The 19381-nt window shown below is 50.4% G+C and overlaps 1 protein-coding gene across 1 annotated transcript in view; it reads left to right on the top strand.

Moving 5' to 3' along the window:
* Positions 1 to 6100: 6100 nt before the first annotated feature.
* The window catches only part of LOC145339279 (carbohydrate sulfotransferase 11), a 57247-nt gene continuing 43966 nt past the window's right edge, over positions 6101 to 19381 (top strand). Inside the window, exon 1 of the mRNA XM_080183692.1 lies at positions 6101 to 6462. Coding sequence (XP_080039818.1) covers positions 6369 to 6462 — 94 coding nt within the window. The 5' untranslated portion in view covers positions 6101 to 6368. The remainder of the gene's footprint in view (positions 6463 to 19381) is intronic.

Genomic DNA, 19381 nt, shown 5'->3' with positions numbered 1-19381 from the left:
GCATTGGAACGAGATAGGATCAGGCAGGCTAGGAAGGTGTTTGTCTGGGGTAAGGGGAGATACGAAGAAGTCAGGAAGTTACTTGGACAAATAAACTAGAAGGAGGCGTTCTTAGGGAAAAGTACCGAAGGAAGGTGGCAGATATTCAAGGAATGTGTGTCTGGAGCTCTGAATGACAACGTTCCGATGAGACAAGGGGGTTTTGGTAGGTCGCGGGAACCGTGGTGCACAAAGGCTGTGTTGAACCTAGTCAGGAGGAAAGGGAAGGTGTATAAGAGGTTCAGGGAATTAGGAGAGGTTAAGGATCTTGAGGAGTATAAGGACTGTAGGAAGGAACTTAAAAGGGAAATTAGGAGAGCCAGAAGGGGTCATGAGAAGACCTTGGCGGGTAAGATTAAGGAGAATCCCAAGGCCTTCTATAAATATGTGAAAGGTAAAAGGATAAGAAGAGAAGGGATAGGACCTATAAAAGGTGAGGGGGGAAAGGTTTGTGTGGAACCAGAAGAAATGGCAGAGGTGCTTAACGAGTACTTCGCCTCAGTATTCACAGTGGAAGCTGATCTGGGCGATTTTGTTATGGATTTGCGGCAGATGGAAAAGATTGAGTACGTGAATATTAAGGAGGAGGATGTGTTGGAACTTTTGAATTCTATCAAGGTAGATAAGTCGCCTGGACCAGATGGGATGTACCCCAGGATACTGTGGGAGGCGAGGGAAGAGATTGCAGAGCCCCTGGCGATGATCTTTGCGTCGTCAATGGAGACGGGAGAGGTTCCGGAGGATTGGAGGATTGCGGATGTAGTTCCTATTTTCAAGAAAGGGAACAGAGATAGCCCGGGAAATTACCGACCGGTGAGTCTGACCTCAGTGGTTGGTAAGCTGATGGAGAGGCTTCTGAGGGACAAGATTTACGAACATTTGGAGAGGTTTGACATGATCAGGAATAGTCAGCATGGATTTGTCAAGGGCAGATCGTGCCTTACAAGCCTAGTTGAGTTCTTCGATAATGTGACTGAACATATTGACGAAGGAAGTGCCGTGGACGTAGTGTACATGGACTTCAGCAAGGCGTTTGATAAGGTCCCCCATGCAAGACTTCTTGAGAAGGTGAGAGGGCATGGGATCCAAGGGCCTTTGGCCTTGTGGATTCAGAACTGGCTTGCCTGCAGAAGACAGAGAGTGGTTGTGGATGGGGCTTTTTCAGAATGGAGGTCAGTCACCAGCGGAGTGCCTCAAGGATCTGTTCTGGGACCCTTGTTGTTTGTCATTTTCATAAATGACCTGGATGAGGAAGTGGAGGGATGGGTAAGTAAGTTCGCTGATGACACTAAGGTCGGTGGTGTTGTGGATGGTCTGGAAGGATGTCAAAAGTTGCAGCAGGACATAAATAGGATGCAGGACTGGGCGGAGAAGTGGCAGATGGACTTCAACGCGGATAAATGTGTAGTCGTCCATTTTGGCAGAACCAACGGGATGAACGAGTACACTATCAAGGGCAGGAGTCTTAGTAGTGTTGAAGAGCAGAAGGATCTTGGGGTCCGGGTCCACAGGACTCTTAAATCGGCCTCGCAGGTGGAAGAGGTGGTCAAGAAGGCGTATGGTGTACTGGCCTTCATTAATCGAGGGATTGAGTTTAGGAGTCGGGAGGTAATGCTGCAACTTTATAAGACCCTGGTCAGGCCTCATTTGGAGTACTGTGCGCAGTTCTGGTCGCCTCACTATAGGAAAGATGTAGAAGCTATTGAGAGGGTACAGAGGAGATTTACAAGGATGTTGCCTGGACTGGGAGGCATGCCTTATGAAGTTAGGTTGAGGGAGCTGGGTCTCTTTTCCCTGGAGAGAAGAAGGTTGAGAGGCGACCTGATAGAGGTTTATAAAATGTTGAGAGGAATAGATAGGGTGGATTCTCAGAGGCTATTTCCCCGGGCTGAAATGGTCGCTACGAGAGGACACAGATTTAAGGTGCGGGAAGGAAAGTACAGAAGTGATGTTAGGGGTAAGTTTTTCACTCAGAGGGTGGTGAGTGAATGGAATCGGCTGCCGTCAGTGGTGGTTGAGGCGAACTCGCTGGGGTCTTTTAAAAGACTTCTGGATGAGTATATGGGGTTTAATGAGATTGAGGGTTATAGATAGGTCTGTAGGTTGTAGGTGTTGATGTGATCGGCGCAACTCGTGGGCCGAAGGGCCTGTTTGTGCTGTAGTGTTCTATGTTCTATGTTCAATCTTAATTGAAGTAAATTCTGAATTAAAACATGGATGTTTAAACCCCCACCCCATGATCGAACTGAAGTTTGATGTGTGTAACAGGATGGGAAATGAACATCACTTCCTGGATTAGCTTGTCAAAGTTGATTTCGAGCCTGATGCTTGTGGTCAGACTGAGTGGAAATCTATTAAAATGTTCCACTGTTGGTGCACTGCTGACGTTAGTAAGTTAGCGTAACAAAAACCAGCAACATGTTATTAGAGAGACTGGAGAATGTGTCTGTGTAACATCACTAATGGTCATGAGACATTCGCAGCCGGTAAAGTCCCCCTGAAGAGTAGTCACTGCTGCAATGTAGCAAATGTGGCAGCCGATTTACACACAGCAAGATCCCACAAATAACCGCACAGTAAATGACCAGAGAATCTATTTTAAACCTTGGTTGGGTTTCAAAAGTGTTTCTCAGGAGCGTTGCCAGACAGATTAGACACCGAGACACAGGAAATTAGGACAGGTAACCAAAAGCTTGATCAAAACGTTGTGTGATTTCAAGAAGAAATTCAAAATCGTTCTTGGACTAAAGGGATCAAAGGATATGGGGGGGAGGGGGGGAATCAGGATATTGAATTTGATGATCAACCGTGATCAGAATGAATGATGGGCCGAATGGCCTCCTGCTTCCAGATTCTATGTTTCCACAGTCATAAAAGTAGATTTTTAAACGTGACTTCGAGGAGAAACAGAGGTAGAGAGGGTTAGATACGGAAGGCAGTGTTAGAGAGGGAAGACAGAGCCAGAGGGCGTTAGGGAGGGAAGGCAGAGGTAGAGGGGGTGAGAGGGAAGAACAGAGTTAGAGAGGGTTAGAGAGAGAAAGCAGACATTGAGAGGGTTAGAGAGGGAAGGCAAAGGTAGAGAGGGTAAGAGAGGCGAGACAGAGTTAGGGTTAGATACAGAAGGCAGAGTTAGAGGGTGTTAGAGAGGGAAGGCAGAGGTAGAGAGGGTAAGAGAGGAGAACAGAGAGAGAGAGACAGAGGTAGAGAGGGTTAGTTAGAGAAGGCAGAGTTAGAGGGGGTTAGAGAGGGAGTTCCAGAATTTGGGATTCAGGCAGTTGAAGGCACAGTTGCCAATGGTAGAGTGATTAAAATGGGAGATTCACAAGAAGCCAGAATTGGAGGAGAGAGGAATCCCTGTTTGTTGTAAGTCTGGAGGAGGTTACAGAGATAAGGACGGGTGAGGCCCCGGACTGAGATGTTTGATGATAAATGATTTGGGAGTGGGTGTGAGTTGAATTTTTTTGCTGTTTAAAGATTGTCAGTAAAGCTCGGTCGAGCTGACTTCTCTGATTAATTATTTACCAGTACGGTGTTCTCTGACACTCAGTATCTGGGTCAGGTTGTTAAATGAGGTCCATCACTCTATACAGTTACTTAAACCAATTCATTAAACGATAAATCAAATCATAAACTGGTCATTAGCTTCCCGAAACTGTTGTATAAACCTGTCACTGAATTCTACCCACAGCTTGATTTTCAAAACACACCGTCTGTGCGAGTGGGTAAATATTCTTTACTCAGTCACTGTCAGTAGCATTGTTCCTTTAAAGTGAGATGTTTATGGGGATAAACTCTCACTCCAGAGACATAAGAACTAGGAGCAGGAGTCGGCCATCTGGCCCCTCGAGCCTGCTCCGCCATTCAATAAGATCATGGCTGATCTTTTCATGGACTCAGCTCCACTTACCTGCCCACTCACCATAACCCTTAATTCCTTTACTGTTCAAAAATCTATCTATCTTTGCCTTAAAAACATTCAATGAGGGAGCCTCAACTGGGCAGGGAATTCCACAGATTCACAACCCTTTGTGTGAAGAAGTTCCTCCTCAACTCAGTCCTAAATCTGCTCCCCCTTATTTTGAGGCTATGCCCCCTAGTTCTAGTTTCACCCGCCAGTGGAAACAACCTCCCTGCTTCTATCTTATCTATTCCCTTCATAATCTTATATGTTTCTATAAGATCTCCCCTCATTCTTCTGAATTCCAATGAGTATAGCTCCAGTCCACTCAGTCTCTCCTCATAAACCAACCCTCTCAACTCCAGAATCAGCCTAGTGAATCTCCTCTGCACCCCCTCCAGACATAGAGAAGGTTAGAGAGGGAAGACAGAAGCAGAGAGGGTTAAAGGGGAGAATACTCCCCTCTAAGTATCCTTTCTCAAGTAAGGAGACGAAAACTGTACACAGTACTCCAGGTGTGGCCTCACCAGCACCTTATACAGCTGCAACATAACCTCGCTGTTTTTAAACTCCATCCCTTTAGCAATGAAGGACAAAATTCCATTTGCCTTTTTAGTTACCTGCTGCAAACCAACTCCTTGCAATTCATGCACAAGGACACCCAGGTCCCTCTGCACAGCAGCATGCTGCAATTTTTTACCATTTAAATAATAGTCCATTTTGCTGTTATTCCTATCAAAATGGATGACCTCATATTTACCAACATTGTACTCCATCTGCCAGATCTTTGCCCGCTTACTTAGACTATCTATATCCCTTTGCAGAATTTCAACATCCTCTGCACACTTCGCTCTGCTACTCAGCTTAGTGTCATCTGCAAATTTTGACATGAGCGTGTCAGTTCCTGCACAGTTCCTGCGAGAGTGCAGCATTGTGTTTCAGGATATGGGTGTTGCTGCCTAGGCCAGCAATTTTACTGCCCATCCCTAATTGCCCAGGAACAGGTGGTGCCTTCTTGAACCACTGCAGTCCATGTGGTGTAGGTACACCCACAGGGCTGTTAGGGAGGGAGTTTCAGGATTTTGACCCAGCAATAGTGAAGAAACGGCGATATATTTCCAAGTCAGGATGGTGTGTGGCTTGGAGGGGAATCTCTAGGTGGTGGGGTTTCCAGGTACCTGCTACTCTTGTCCTTCTCGGGTTTGAAGTTATGGGCTTATCAGGGATGCTAAAGTTTAGATAAAATGTTCATCGAATGCCTGGCTTTGGGGGTCAAATGCAAAATTCAAGCACTACCCACCTGTCTAGCTAGTGAGTTTACTATCAAATAAATTGGTTGGACTTAAACCTGGTGTTGTCAGACTTTTTACTGTGTTTACCCCAGTCCAACGCCGGCATATCCACATCATGAGCTGAGACCCCTCAGACTATCCAAACTGTACCAGCCCCCTAGCCTCCTTCTGAGTGCTGGAATTGGCAAAGAACCGTTTAATTATTTTGTAGCCAGTATGTTCAGTTGATAAAACGATCCAGACATACAAAGCACTTGGGAAACTTTGAGGATGTGAAAGGTGCTATATGAATTCCCTGACATGGAACTAGTACAGACCTGATGGGTCAAATGGCCTCTTTCTGCCCTGGGTTTGCCCTTCCAATGAAACTTTTAAAGTTTGTTTTTAATGTCACAAGTATGTTTACATTAACACCGCAATAAAGTCACTGTGAAAATCCCCTCGTTGCCACACTCTGGTGCCTGTTTGGGTACACTGAGGGAGAATTTAGCACGGACAATGCACCCTAACCAGCACGTCTTTCAGACTGTGGGAGGAAACCCACGCAGACATGGGGAGAATGTGCAAACTGGGCACAGACAGTGACCCAAGCCGGAAATCAAACCCGGGTTCCTGGCACTGTGAGGCAGCAGTGCTAACCACTGTGTCACTGGGCACAGAGCAAGTGTTAGCAACTTCGAGAGGGGAAGAGAGAGATATTGGCAACACAGCAACTGCTGAACAAGTCAATCCCCTGTGGCTTCTGAATAGCTGGGGTCCCGCTTCTCAGAAACAATACGGTAGCGGAATGAGCAAAGTGTTGGAGGGGAGGCTGTGGGGGGGACACACAGGACAAACTTCACACCGACCAGCCCTCCTTCCAAACTGGACCCAGCCGGTGTGAGGGTGATTGTGCACTAACATCGGGATAAGGCCATCCCATGGAAGGCTGGTGGGAGAGGGCCGGGAGGAGGAGTGGCTGAGTGTCCGCCTCTCCCCGGGCTGAGCCAGTGGCGGATTCCGGGGGAAACCTGTTACATTGAGCCGGGTTACATTGTGACAGCGCGGTATCGGAGCCGGGAGCCGGGAGCCGGGGCTGGCGGACAGGAGCCGGGGCTGGCAGCCCCAACCACCCCCCGGCCAGCCTGGAGCGGAAAGCGATGAGGAAGGTTCGGCTGCTCCGGGTAGCAGCCCTGAGCTGCCTGGGCTCCTTCCTGCTGCTGGTCCTGTATTTCCAAGGAGGTTTCAGCCCAGGTAATGGAATGGGTGAAATTGACAGAAAATCCTGCGGGAAATTGACCAGAGGTGGGGGGGTGGGGGGGAGGATTTGGTTAAATACCCCCTTTCCCTCCACTAACAGGAAAAACTGCTCTAACCCCCAAGGTAGAGGCTGGGGGAGGCTGTCAGGGATTGAGAATCGCTGACACGTTGGTAGCTTTTCGTTTAAATTCCAAAGTTTTAAAATTTTTTTTAATCTCTATGTTCAGTGGAGTTGTGAGGAATGAGAGATGATCTGATTGCGACATGTGAGATCCTGAGGGGATTTGACAGGCTGAATGTTGCCCCCCTTCCTGGGGGGGAATGAGAGGGGGCACAGTCTCAGGATAAAGGGTCTGGGTTAGAGTGAGGGGGGGTTTCTGCTCAGATAGTTACTCTGTGGAATTCCCTTCCCCAGGCTGTGGATCTCTCAAGGCGAAGGGAGGCAGATTTTTGATCCAGCCAGGAGTCCAGGGAAGTGGAGATCAGGTCACAAATGATCACAAATGGTAGCCTGGTGGTTAGCACTGCTGCCTCACAGCACCAGGGTCCCTGCTTCGATTCCCGGCTTGGGTCACTGTCTGTGTGGAGTTTGCACATTCTACCTGTATCTGCGTGGGTTTCCTCCAGGCACTCCGGTTTCCTCCCACAGTCTGAAAGACGTGCTGCATTGACCCAAACAGGCACCAGACTGTGGCGACTCGGGGAATTTCACAGTAACTTCATTGCAATGTTAATGTAAGCCTTACTTGTAACTAATAAATAATCTTTAAACTTGACAATCATAATGAATAGTGGGGCAGGCTGGAAGGGCCAAATGGCCTATCTCTAATTTGTATGTTCTTATGGGCTTTAACTTTTTCACGTTCCAATAGTTTCCCAACCAGTGAAGAGACTCTTTAGAGTGTAGCCTCTGTTGTAATGTAGGAGAGACAGTAACCAATGTGTGCACAGTAAGATCCCACATTGTGATGATGAGCAGGTCATTTGTTTTTGGTGTGGGGACAAATATCAACCCCAGGGAAAGCTGCCCTGGCTCCTCTTCCTCAAGGATGCCGTGGGATCGACCTGAACAGGCTACGCGAGACCCTGGTTTAATGTTGTATTTGAAAAGGAAGTGATCTCTGAGTGTGCAGCACTCCCTCAGCACAGCGCGGGAATCGTTAACCAGGATTATGGACTCAGGTCTCTGGGGAGAAGATTCGGTGGAGATGTGCAGGGCGAGTTTTTTCCACAGAGGGTGACGGGGGCCTGGAATGCACGGCCAAGTGAGGTGGTTGAGGCGGACACACGAACAGGCAGGAAAGGAGAGATTACAGGCAGTTGATCTAGATAGGATAACGTGCTCGGTGCGGACTTGGAGGGCTGAAGGGCTTGTTCCTGTGCTGTTCTGTTCTTTGAGTAGGAGTTGAACGCACTATTTCCTGACTCTGAGCTGAGACAGTGCCACCCACTGTGCTAATGTTGGCAGCTGGGAGGTTCGGTAGTTTTAAGGCAGGCATTACCAGTTCAAAAGTCCGAGAAAGCAATGTCTAAGAACTCAAATGAAAAGTGCAGAAAACAGGAAGCGCTCAGCGTATGGTTGCGGAGAGAGGAAGCTCAGTTAACATCTTGGATCTTGAGCTTCCGTCAGAACCCAAAAGTAGTGGCTGTGTGGATGGGGGGACCATCCTGGGCATTGGAAAACTTGTACAGGCGCACTATCTTCTTCCAATGACAGGGAGCCAGTGGGAAGAACTCCAAGTTTCTCCTTCTTGTGGACTGACCTAGTTTAGTTTCACCACTTACAAAGGGTAGTGATCACTGCAAGTGATAACTGTCAGTCTGCTCGGTGTGAATGTGAGTCAGAGTGCATGTTTTGAGACTCTGTCTGAATTCTGTGTGTCTCAGATTATATCTGATTTTTGTGTGGGTTACAAACTGCTAACTGCACTCACAGGACACCTCAGAGATCAGGATTGTGCCTTTTTTATATGTTCAAATTTGTTTTCAAATCTCCCCATGGTCTCGGCCCTCCCTATCTCTCCAATCTCCTCCAGCTCCATAACCCTTATGTCTCTGAACTCCTGCAGTCCTGGCCCCTTGTCCATGACTGATCTTAATCACTCCATCATTGGCAGCCATGCCTTCAGCTCCCTGGGCTCCGAGCTCGGGGATTCCCTCTCCACCTTGCTACCTGTCTGGAACTGAAGATGTCCCATAAAGCTGACCACCACCACAATGTTAAAAGTGCTATATAAATGCTGCTGCTCTTGTTGTTGTTCCTCTCATATCTGAACCTTCATAAGGGGATTTAGCAGGCTATTTGACCATGGAACCATCACACTTTATTAGGGGCGATTACTAACTTCTGCTTCCCTCTCCTCTGGAGGGGGTGGGGTGAAACCAGTCATAGCACCCCCCCCCCCACCCCCGACTCCTGTTCCCAACATCAGAGATCAAATTGTCTGATTTAGATTGTGGTTCAGAATCTCTCTGGTCTGTTTAGTTTTTGTGTTGCTTTGGCTGAGGATCTGCTCACTGAAACCAGAGCAGGAATGATTCACGTTCCAGAGTGAAGTAACGCATCAATGTTTATCGTCAAAGTTATTGCCTCTTGTTCCCGTTCCAATCCCTTCCTGAGCCACTGACTCCATTCCTCTCCCTCTCTGGCAACACTTCTGAGGTTGAACAAGATTATATGTGAGCTTCCTGCATTATATCATCATCACTCACATTGCCTCTTTCCGCCGACCCAACTGTAATGAGTTCAGTCAGTAGAGTCGAGCTTGGCCTATCGGAGAGTAAACAATCGCAAAAAGATGTTCCTGATTAACGATCCAGTTGATGGGCCAATCAGGGAGTCTTTGCCTTGTATTTAACCGGGAGTGTCAGTTCCTCTGGCACCCCTGGAGATAGTGTGCTAGCACTCTGTGTACTGCTATTAGAGTTGTAAATAAAGGCATTTTGGTGCAGGGACTTCTGCCTCCAAAGACTTATTACAGTGGCGACGAGGATAAAGGAATGACCCTAAGGAACTTGTTTGCTATTAGCCATTACATATTGAGGGTAAGCCATTGTCGGGCAAACATGCCTTACTCGGGAAATTGGATTCTTTTGACCTTGGGCCCAGGACATTAGAATGGATGAGTTGTTTCTTCAGAGCTGATAACAAAGTCTCAGATGAAAAGTGGACCAGCAGATTTTGCTGTTATTCGCTGTTTAACCTTTCTGGAGGCACTGGACACAAAACCTTCCAGGATTTGATGGATTAGTAAAACGTATTGTGACCCTAAGGTACCTCTGCTCCTTTGAAGGTACCGGTTTTATTCAGCATTCCGGGAGACAGGGAAGTCACTAATTTCCTGATGAGATTAAGGCGACTAGCAAATACTTGCAAATTTGGATTGGTGTTAAATGAGACGCTCCGAGACAGATTGATGTGTGGAATCAACAACATGACCATACTAAAATTTTTCAAATTCCTCCATGACCTCGGCCCTCCCATTTCAGCTTCTGTCCAATCCCATTGGATGTTCACCATGGGGTACACATTTCAGGGGTGGGCTTTGTTGCCATGGAGGCTACTTGCTGCTTTGGATCAATCATGGGTTGTTACAGGGTGAGTCCCTGTCCCCCTCGCCCAAATACAACCTTCCCTATCCTTGTAGCCTCCTCCAGCCCCCTACGTCCATCCCTCTCTCTGTAACCTCTTCCAGCCCCAACAACCCTCCCTATCCCTGTAACCTGCAATTTAAGATACTCAATATTTCCTCCTTCGATGTATTGACATTCTCTAGAGAGTTCGCACATCTATCCCTGATCTCAGCATCTGTCATATCCTCCTCCCTGGGGAATTCCGATACAAAGTACTCATTCAGGATCTTACCCACTTGGGATTCTCCTTGATCCGATTTGCTAAACACATTTCATGGCCACTTTTAGCCCTTCTAATTCCATGTTCCTTCCTAATTTCTCTATGTTCCTCAAGGATTTTGTCAGTGTTTAGATGCCTAGACCTATTGTATGCTTCTTTTTCCCTTTTGACTAAGCTTACAATTTCTCTCGTTATCCATGGTTCCCGAATCTTGCCATTTCTACCCTTCATTTTTGTGGGGCGTGCCTGTCCCTGCATTTCAATCAACTGGCCTTTAAAAGGCTCCCACATTCCAGACGTGGATTTGCCCTCAAATAACTGTTCCCAATCCACATTCCCCAGTCCCTGTCTAATTTGGATGTAATTGGCCCTCGCCTAATTAAGCCCCCTCCCCCGGGGATCACTCTTGCCCTTATCCGTGACAACCCGAAATCTTATGGATTTATGATCGCTCGGTCCATAATGTTCCCTCACTGAAACATGGATCGCCTGGCCTGGCTCATTCTCCAATACCCAATCTAGTGTGGTCCCCTCCTTGGTTGGATGGTCAACACACTGTATCAAAAAGCCCTCCTGGACACATCTAGCAAATTGCTCTCCATCCGAGCCCCTGGCTGGAAGAGATTCCCAGTCAATGTGGGGGAAGTTGGAGATCCACAAGTATCCTGCTTTTCTCACACCTTTCCAGTATCTGACTACACAACGGCTGCGCTGCCTGCTGTGGGTTGTTGGGGGTGGGGCGATGGGGTCGGTAGTACACTCCCAACATTGTGATTTTATCCGTCCTATTCCTGAGCCTCACCCATAATGCCTCACTACAAGATCTCTCCAACGTCCCCCCTCAACACAGCTGTGAGGTCCTGCCGTTTAGCTCGGCCAGTCCTCCTAACCCCCACATCTTTTTAAACACTAAGGGGCAATTTAGCACGGCCAATCCCCCCTAACCAGCACATCTTTGGACTGTGGGAGGAAACCGGAGCACCTGGAGGAAACCCGCGCAGATACGGGGAGAATGTGCAGACTCCACACAGACAGTGACCCGAGCCGGGAATCGAACCCTGGTCCCTGGCGCTGTGAGGCAGCAAGTGCTAACCACTGTGTCACCGTACCGCATGGCATGCCCTTGGTAATGCACTGGAAATGTTAGCCTATCTTCTACACTTGTACCTGAGGGGTGGAGACTGAAGCCACAATGTTTGGAGTGTTACCTACTGAGCAGTGACACAGAGTGTGAGGAATCGGCAGAGTTGGACAGTATTCCCTCTGGGGAGAGATTCCAGAACAAGAGAGATAAAGGTTGGAGTCCCAGTGACAGTCTGGAACTCTTAGCCAGAACCCTCTGGGTGCGGAGAGACGTGAGACGGAGAGAGTTTGGGGATGGGTCAGGGTGTGGCACAAAGCTGGCTTTATAGATTTGAGATGAAGATCAGCTCTGATCAATGAGAATGGTGCTGCTGCCTCACAGCTCCAGAGATGCAGGTTCGATTCCTGGCTTGGGTCACTGCCTGTGTGGAGTCTGCATGTTCTCCCCATGTCTGCGTGGGTTTCCTCCGGGTCCTCCGGTTTCCTCCCACAGTCTGGAAGACCTGTTGGTTAGGGTGGATTGGCCCAATGAGGTGCCGGAGTGCGGCGACCAGGGGAATTTCACAGTAACTTCATTGCAGTGTTAATATAAGCCTTACTTGTGACTAATTTAACTTGTAGGGTCAATGGGCAGAAAGGCCTTCCCCGTTCAGTGGAGGAGATTTTAAAGCATTATTTCTGGAAGTTTCAAACAGCTGCAGTCTGCTCGATTTGGAAGCTCCACACTGACAGAAACTGTCTGCTCCTGTCTCCATCCCAAACTTCGACAGCTGCTGATCCGGGGAGGAGGATCCGGGCTGACCCGGGCTGAGAGCAGGAGAGGAACCTGCCTCCCCACTCCGGCGCTGTCTCTGGTTTCATCCCCGGGGGCTGGCCCCCTCCTCCCTGTGTGTCACTGAGCCGCTGGACTGTCCCCGTGTGTTTGCGGAGTTCCTGAGCGAGCCAGTCGCTCAGCTGGGTCCAGCTGTCCAGCAAGCAGCTGCAGCAACCGCAATGTTCCCATTAACATCGCAGAAATATCCTAAAGAGCTTGGCAGGAGTTTCAACGAGACAACATGTTGGGGTTGAGCTGAAGAAGGAAATATTAGGCCGGTGGACAAGCTCGTGGGTCAGGCAGACCGAGGCAATGGAGGAGAGAGCGAGGCCCAGGGATTCCGAGCTACCTTCCAGTCTCCTGGCCTTGAATCTACTGTGTAAGAGCAGCCTCGTTTATAGGCAGTTATCATTGTCTGTGTGAGCACACGTATGCAGGGTGATGTGTGCATGTGCAGGGTGCATGAGCCACACGCGTGTAGGTGGTATGTGCGTGCAGGGTGCATGAGCGCACGTGTGCAGGTTGGTGTATGTTCAGATATGTTTTGCTGGTGTGTATGTGCACATTTGCATGTGTGTTCGTGTGTGAATGCATGTGTGCACATGCATGTGTGTGCCTGTGTGTCACTGTGCACAATAGTATTTCTTTCCAAAGACCCTCTACCCTTTTGGGTAAACACAGATGACCCCATGGGCCGTGTTTTGAGGCTGAGCAGGAGATGATGTCTAGAGCTTGGGGCCAAAATCTAACCCTGAATCTTCATCAATTAACACATCCCGTCATTTCACGTTGCTGCCCGTGGGATCTTGCTGTGCACAAGTTGGTTGCCCCGTTTCCTACGTTACAACAGTGACAATGCTGATTGGCTGTAAAGTGCTTTGGGACGTCGATGGATGTGAAAGGCGGTATATAAATGCAAGTCTTCCATCGTCTCCACGCGGCTGTGTTTCTGTCTCTCTCTCTCTGTGTTGTGCCCCTCAGTCCCCGGTCCCGCTCCTGTTTGGGAGTGAATTGCAGAGTGGGGGGAGGGGGGTGGGCGGCTGCAGCGATGTGAGGGTTAAGGGGTTTTTCCTCCTGTTATCGTCAGCAGCAGACAGGATGGATGCTTCGAGCAGACCAGGATTGCGTTGGGGATGTGTGTGTTCGGAAGGGCCAGTCTGTTGCGCAGACACAGTCTGGCTCGCTCAGTTCCACAGTCTGTCTGGCCCTGGGGCCCAGGAGCTATTATGTGGAGGTGCCGGCGTTGGACTGGGGTAAACACAGTAAGAAGTCTGACAACACCAGGTTTAAGTCCAACCGATTTATTTGATAGTAAACTCACAAGCTTTCGAGGTTAGCCCCTTCGTCAGGTGAATGGAGAGTTCTGCCCAGGAGCTGTTAACAGCTTTGGACAAAGCTGGACAGAAACCGGTCAGTGTGATGGAGAAGCAGTGTGTGGGGGTGGGGGTGGTGTGGGGGTGGGGAGGTGTGTGTACCTGGCTGCATTGCTGACATTGAGGTTTATTGAACACTCTGTTCTGTGTCACAATCTGTATCTCCAGCTTACTAACTTTAAGCCTGGCATTAGATGGCAACTGAAACCAGGGTTGGTGTGATTCAGCTCCTGGTGGATTGTCCAGGTAACCCCTGCTGCCCAGCTTCAGCTATAACAGGTGGTGACTGAGGGGCTGGCAGTGCTTTGAATGGGCGAGTGGAGCTTACAGAGGGAGGGGAGGGGTTGGATGTGATGTGTTGTGTACACTGTGGCCCTACCCCGGATCTCTGGTGTCCCCCCCCACTCCGCCACCCCGAGCTGCGATTGGTATGCTGAGCTTGTTCACCAAAGGGATGTGGGCAGCGAGTGTTGTGGAACAGCCGTCACTTGGCACAAAGGTTTCTCTAGAAACTGGGAGCGTGGATCGAGATATTCTGCCTGTGAAAGCAGGACATTCATCCGGCAAATTCTTTTCAAAAATAAGCTGGTAAAGAAGCGAGGTCCTTTTAAACAGGGAGTCGGGGAGAAGCATCGATCTCGGCAGGAGGAGACCCTGGCGTCGGAGAAAGATCTTGCATTTGTGTAGCACCTGATTAATAACTCCCCGATGCCTGTGAGGCACCGTGTGGAAATGTAGTCACTGTTATAATGAGGGAAACACACCAGTCAATTTGAGCACAGCAAGATCCCACAGAACTGTAATGACCAGCTAATCTCATCCGATTTGATTTGTTATTGTCATGTATTAGCATAAAGCGAAAAGTATTGTTTCTTGCATACCATTCATAGAAAAGGAAAGGAGAGAGTGCAGAATGTAGTGTTACAGTTATAGTGAGGGTGGAGAGAAAGATCAACTTAATGCGACGTAGATCCGTTTGAGTTTAAAAACAGCGAGGTTATGTTGCAGCTGTATAAGGTGCTGGTGAGGCCACACCTGGAGTACTGTGTACAGTTGTGGTTTCCTTACTTGAGAAAGGATATACTGGCCCAGGAGGGGGTGCAGAGGAGATTCACTAGGGTGATTCCGGAGTTGAGAGGGTTGGCTTATGAGGAGAGACTGAGTAGACTGGGTCTAAACTCACTGGAATTCAGAAGTGTGAGGGGGGATCTTATAGAAACATACAAGATTGTGAAGGAGTAGATAAGATAGAAGCAGGGAAGTTGTTTCCACTGGCGGGTGAAACTAGAACTAGGGGGCATGGCCTCAAAATAAGGGGAAGCAGATTTAGGACTGAGTTGAGGAGGAACTTCTTCACACAAAGGGTTGTGAATCTGTGGAATTTTCTGCCCAGTGAAGCAGTTGAGGCTCCCTCATTGAATGTTTTTAAGGCAAGGATAGATAAATGTTTGAACAGTAAAGGAATTAAGGGTTATGGTGAGCGGGCGGGTAAGTGGAGCTGAGTCCATGAAAAGATCAGCCATGATCTTATTGAATGGCGGAGCAGGCTCGAGGGGCCGAATGGCCGACTCCTGCTCCTAGTTCTTATGTTCTTATTCAAAAGTCTGATAGCAGCAGGGAAGAAGCTGTTCTTGAATCAGTTGATACGTGACCTCAGACTTTTGTATTTTTTTCCCGATGGAAGAGAGAATATCCGGGGTGCGTGAGGGGGGTCCTTAATTATGTTGGCTGCTTTTCTGAGGCAGTGGAAAGTGTATTCAGAGTCAGTGGATGGGAGGCTGGTTTGCGTGATGGATTGGGCTACATTCACAATGTTTTGTAGTTCCTTGTGGTCTTGGGCAGAGCAGGAGCCCAGACCAAGCTGTGATACAACCAGAAAGAATGCTTTCTATGGTGCATCTGTAAAAGTTGGTGAGAGTCGTAGTGGACGTGTCACATTTCTTTAGTCTTCTGAGAAAGTAGAGGCATTTTGGCCAGGACACAGGGGAGAACTCCCCGACTGTTCTCCCTGTAGTGCTGCCCATCTGAGGGGGCAGAGGGATCCTTGACTCTGATCACCCCTCAGATCCACATTGAGGCTTGGATTCTGTGCTGAAGTCTCCGGACTGGGACTCGGAAGCGAGAGAGAAAGAGACGGAGAGGGTGCCATCCGTAGAATCCTGACAGAGCAGAAGGAGGCCATTTGACCCATCAAGTCTGCACTGGCTTTCCAAAAGGGAATTGGAGGAATGGTTGAACAGGAAAGATTTCCAGGGCTGTGGGGGGAAAAGATCAGGGAGATGGGAACTAAGAGGATGGCTGTTTCAAAGAGCTAATGCAGGCATGATGGGCTGAATGGCCACCTTCATGGCTGAGTTGGATCAGAGAGAATGAGTTAGTTGGGTTTCTGATTCTAAATGGATGTCAGAGGGATTGAAAGATTAGTGAGATAATCCCAGTTTGCTGCAGTGTTGGTGATTTCTATCTGGGCAGGCAGTTTTCTGGTTTTCATTTGGATTGTAGGATTAAAGGAAATAATCAGATTCTTGATGGTGAGATTTGTCCTTGTGCAAAGTTTCCTTGTTGTGGTTTTCTGTGTTCTGCCGAACCCCCCACCCCGGGTTTCCCAGGAGACAGTCCAGCCTCATCGTTGGGGAGTTGCAGGGTGCAACTTTGCCCAGCTCCTTGCCCCCCGTTCCGGTTCGCCGATTTGGGGATCAGTGCGGGGGTGTCTGCAGGTTCTTCCAGTGATGAACCTCGACACGGGGGAAATCAGAAACTGTTACACAGCAATGTGATTGGCCCAAATACCCCACCAATTCCCAGCAACACTGGCTACTCAATCCCCCCCCTCCTCCAGGTTAATGCTGTATCTCGAGAGACAGTGTCTGACAGTGCGGCGCTCCCTCAGCACTGACCCTCTGACAGTGCGGCGCTCCCTCAGCACTGACCCTCTGACAGTGCGGCACTCCCTCAGCACTGACCCTCTGACAGTGCGGCACTCCCTCGTCACTGACCCTCTGACAGTGCGGCACTCCCTCGTCACTGACCCTCTGACAGTGCGGCACTCCCTCGGCACTGACCCTCTGACAGTGCGGCACTCCCTCGGCACTGACCCTCTGACAGTGCGGCACTCCCTCGGCACTGACCCTCTGACAGTGCGGCACTCCCTCGGCACTGACCCTCTGACAGTGCGGCACTCCCTCGGCACTGACCCTCTGACAGTGCGGCACTCCCTCGGCACTGACCCTCTGACAGTGCGGCACTCCCTCGGCACTGACCCTCTGACAGTGCGGCACTCCCTCAGCACTGACCCTCTGACAGTGCGGCACTCCCTCAGCACTGACCCTCTGACAGTGCGGCACTCCCTCAGCACTGACCCTCTGACAGTGCGGCACTCCCTCAGCACTGACCCTCTGACAGTGCGGCACTCCCTCAGCACTGACCCTCTGACAGTGCGGCACTCCCTCAGCACTGACCCTCTGACAGTGCGGCACTCCCTCAGCACTGACCCTCTGACAGTGCGGCACTCCCTCAGCACTGACCCTCTGACAGTGCGGCACTCCCTCAGCACTGACCCTCTGACAGTGCGGCACTCCCTCAGCACTGACCCTCTGACAGTGCGGCACTCCCTCAGCACTGACCCTCTGACAGTGCGGCACTCCCTCAGCACTGACCCTCTGACAGTGCGGCACTCCCTCAGCACTGACCCTCTGACAGTGCGGCACTCCCTCAGCACTGACCCTCTGACAGTGCGGCACTCCCTCAGCACTGACCCTCTGACAGTGCGGCACTCCCTCAGCACTGACCCTCTGACAGTGCGGCACTCCCTCAGCACTGACCCTCTGACAGTGCGGCACTCCCTCAGTGCAGACGTGCTGCCTGAATTTGGGGTTCCGGGCTATGGAATGAGAAATGCACAGTCCCTGACTCCTGAGGTGAGACAGATTATGACCCACAGATGACACTGTCTGGAATAAACCTCACTGGTTTATTTATACCTATGTTCAACATCCCATCATAAACAGCCAATCAGCAGCTGAATGGAAGAATTTCCACTTCTCTTTTTATGATGGGAAGGTAAATTGTGAAAATTAAATTTAAAGTCCGTACTTCCTTTTTGAATTCTGGACAATATCAGCTTGGCTCACTGACTAACAATCTGAGGCAGAAGGTCATGTCCCACTGAACAGCTTTCATCACAGCATTTAACACCGCTACCTCACAGCGCCAGGGACCCGGGTTCGATTCCCAGCTCGGGTCACTGTCTGTGTGCAGACTGCACACTCTCCCCGTGTCCGTGTGGGTTTCCTCCAGGTGCTCCAGTTTCCCCCCACAGTCTGAAAGACATGCTGAAGACTCTGCTAAACCCCCTGACACTGAGGGGCAATTTAGCACGGCCAGTCCGCCTAACCAGCCAATGAAGTACTTTTTTGAGGCGTAGTCACATTTCTGATGTATGAAACATAGCGGTCAATCTGTGCACAGCAAGATCCCACACTGTCAGAGGGTCAGTGCTGAGGGAGTGCCGCACTGTCAGAGGGTCAGTGCTGAGGGAGTGCCGCACTGTCAGAGGGTCAGTGCTGAGGGAGTGCCGCACTGTCAGAGGGTCAGTGCTGAGGGAGTGCCGCACTGTCAGAGGGTCAGTGCTGAGGGAGTGCCGCACTGTCAGAGGGTCAGTGCTGAGGGAGTGCCGCACTGTCAGAGGGTCAGTGCTGAGGGAGTGCCGCACTGTCAGAGGGTCAGTGCTGAGGGAGTGCCGCACTGTCAGAGGGTCAGTGCTGAGGGAGTGCCGCACTGTCAGAGGGTCAGTGCTGAGGGAGTGCCGCACTGTCAGAGGGTCAGTGCTGAGGGAGTGCCGCACTGTCAGAGGGTCAGTGCTGAGGGAGTGCCGCACAGTCAGAGGGTCAGTACTGAGGGAGTGCCGCACTGTCAGAGGGTCAGTACTGAGGGAGTGCCGCACTGTCAGAGGGTCAGTGCTGAGGGAGTGCCGCACTGTCAGAGGGTCAGTGCTGAGGGAGTGCCGCACAGTCAGAGGGTCAGTACTGAGGGAGTGCCGCACTGTCAGAGGGTCAGTACTGAGGGAGTGCCGCACTGTCAGAGGGTCAGTGCTGAGGGAGTGCCGCACTGTCAGAGGGTCAGTGCTGAGGGAGTGCAGCACCTCCAGCTCCATGACCCTCTAGTTCTGGCTGCTGGAAGATTCTGTTTCAATCTCTCTGCCATTGGTGGCCGTGCCTTCAGATCTCTGGACACCACCCCCCCATCCCCAAAAACCTCCTCCCCTGGAAACCAAACTCTCTGACCAAACACCTGACCTAATATCTCCTCGTGTCTCTCAGTGTCACTGGTTTATGAAACTTCTATGAAACTTCTATGGTGCTACATGAATTTAAGTTGTTGTTGTATCCCACAACCAGTATATTCACAAGTTCTCCCCTGCCCCTCTCTCTGCGCCTCCCCTGCCCCTCTCTCTGCGTCTCCCCTGCCCCTCTCTGCGTCTCCCCTGCCCCTCTCTCTGCGTCTCCCCTGCCCCTCTCTCTGCGTCTCCCCTGCCCCTCTCTCTGCGCCTCCCCTGCCCCTCTCTCTGCGCCTCCCCTGCCCCTCTCTCTGCGCCTCCCCTGCCCCTCTCTCTGCGCCTCCCCTGCCCCTCTCTCTGCGCCTCCCCTGCCCCTCTCTCTGCGCCTCCCCTGCCCCTCTCTCTGCGCCTCCCCTGCCCCTCTCTCTGCGCCTCCCCTGCCCCTCTCTCTGCGCCTCCCCTGCCCCTCTCTCTGCGCCTCCCCTGCCCCTCTCTCTGCGCCTCCCCTGCCCCTC

The sequence above is a fragment of the Carcharhinus amblyrhynchos genome, unplaced genomic scaffold (genome assembly GCF_965287045.1).
Source record: "Carcharhinus amblyrhynchos unplaced genomic scaffold, sCarAmb.v2.hapA scaffold_379, whole genome shotgun sequence".
In the NCBI taxonomy this organism is placed as follows: domain Eukaryota; kingdom Metazoa; phylum Chordata; class Chondrichthyes; order Carcharhiniformes; family Carcharhinidae; genus Carcharhinus; species Carcharhinus amblyrhynchos.
This window is presented reverse-complemented; position numbering and strand designations above follow the sequence as displayed.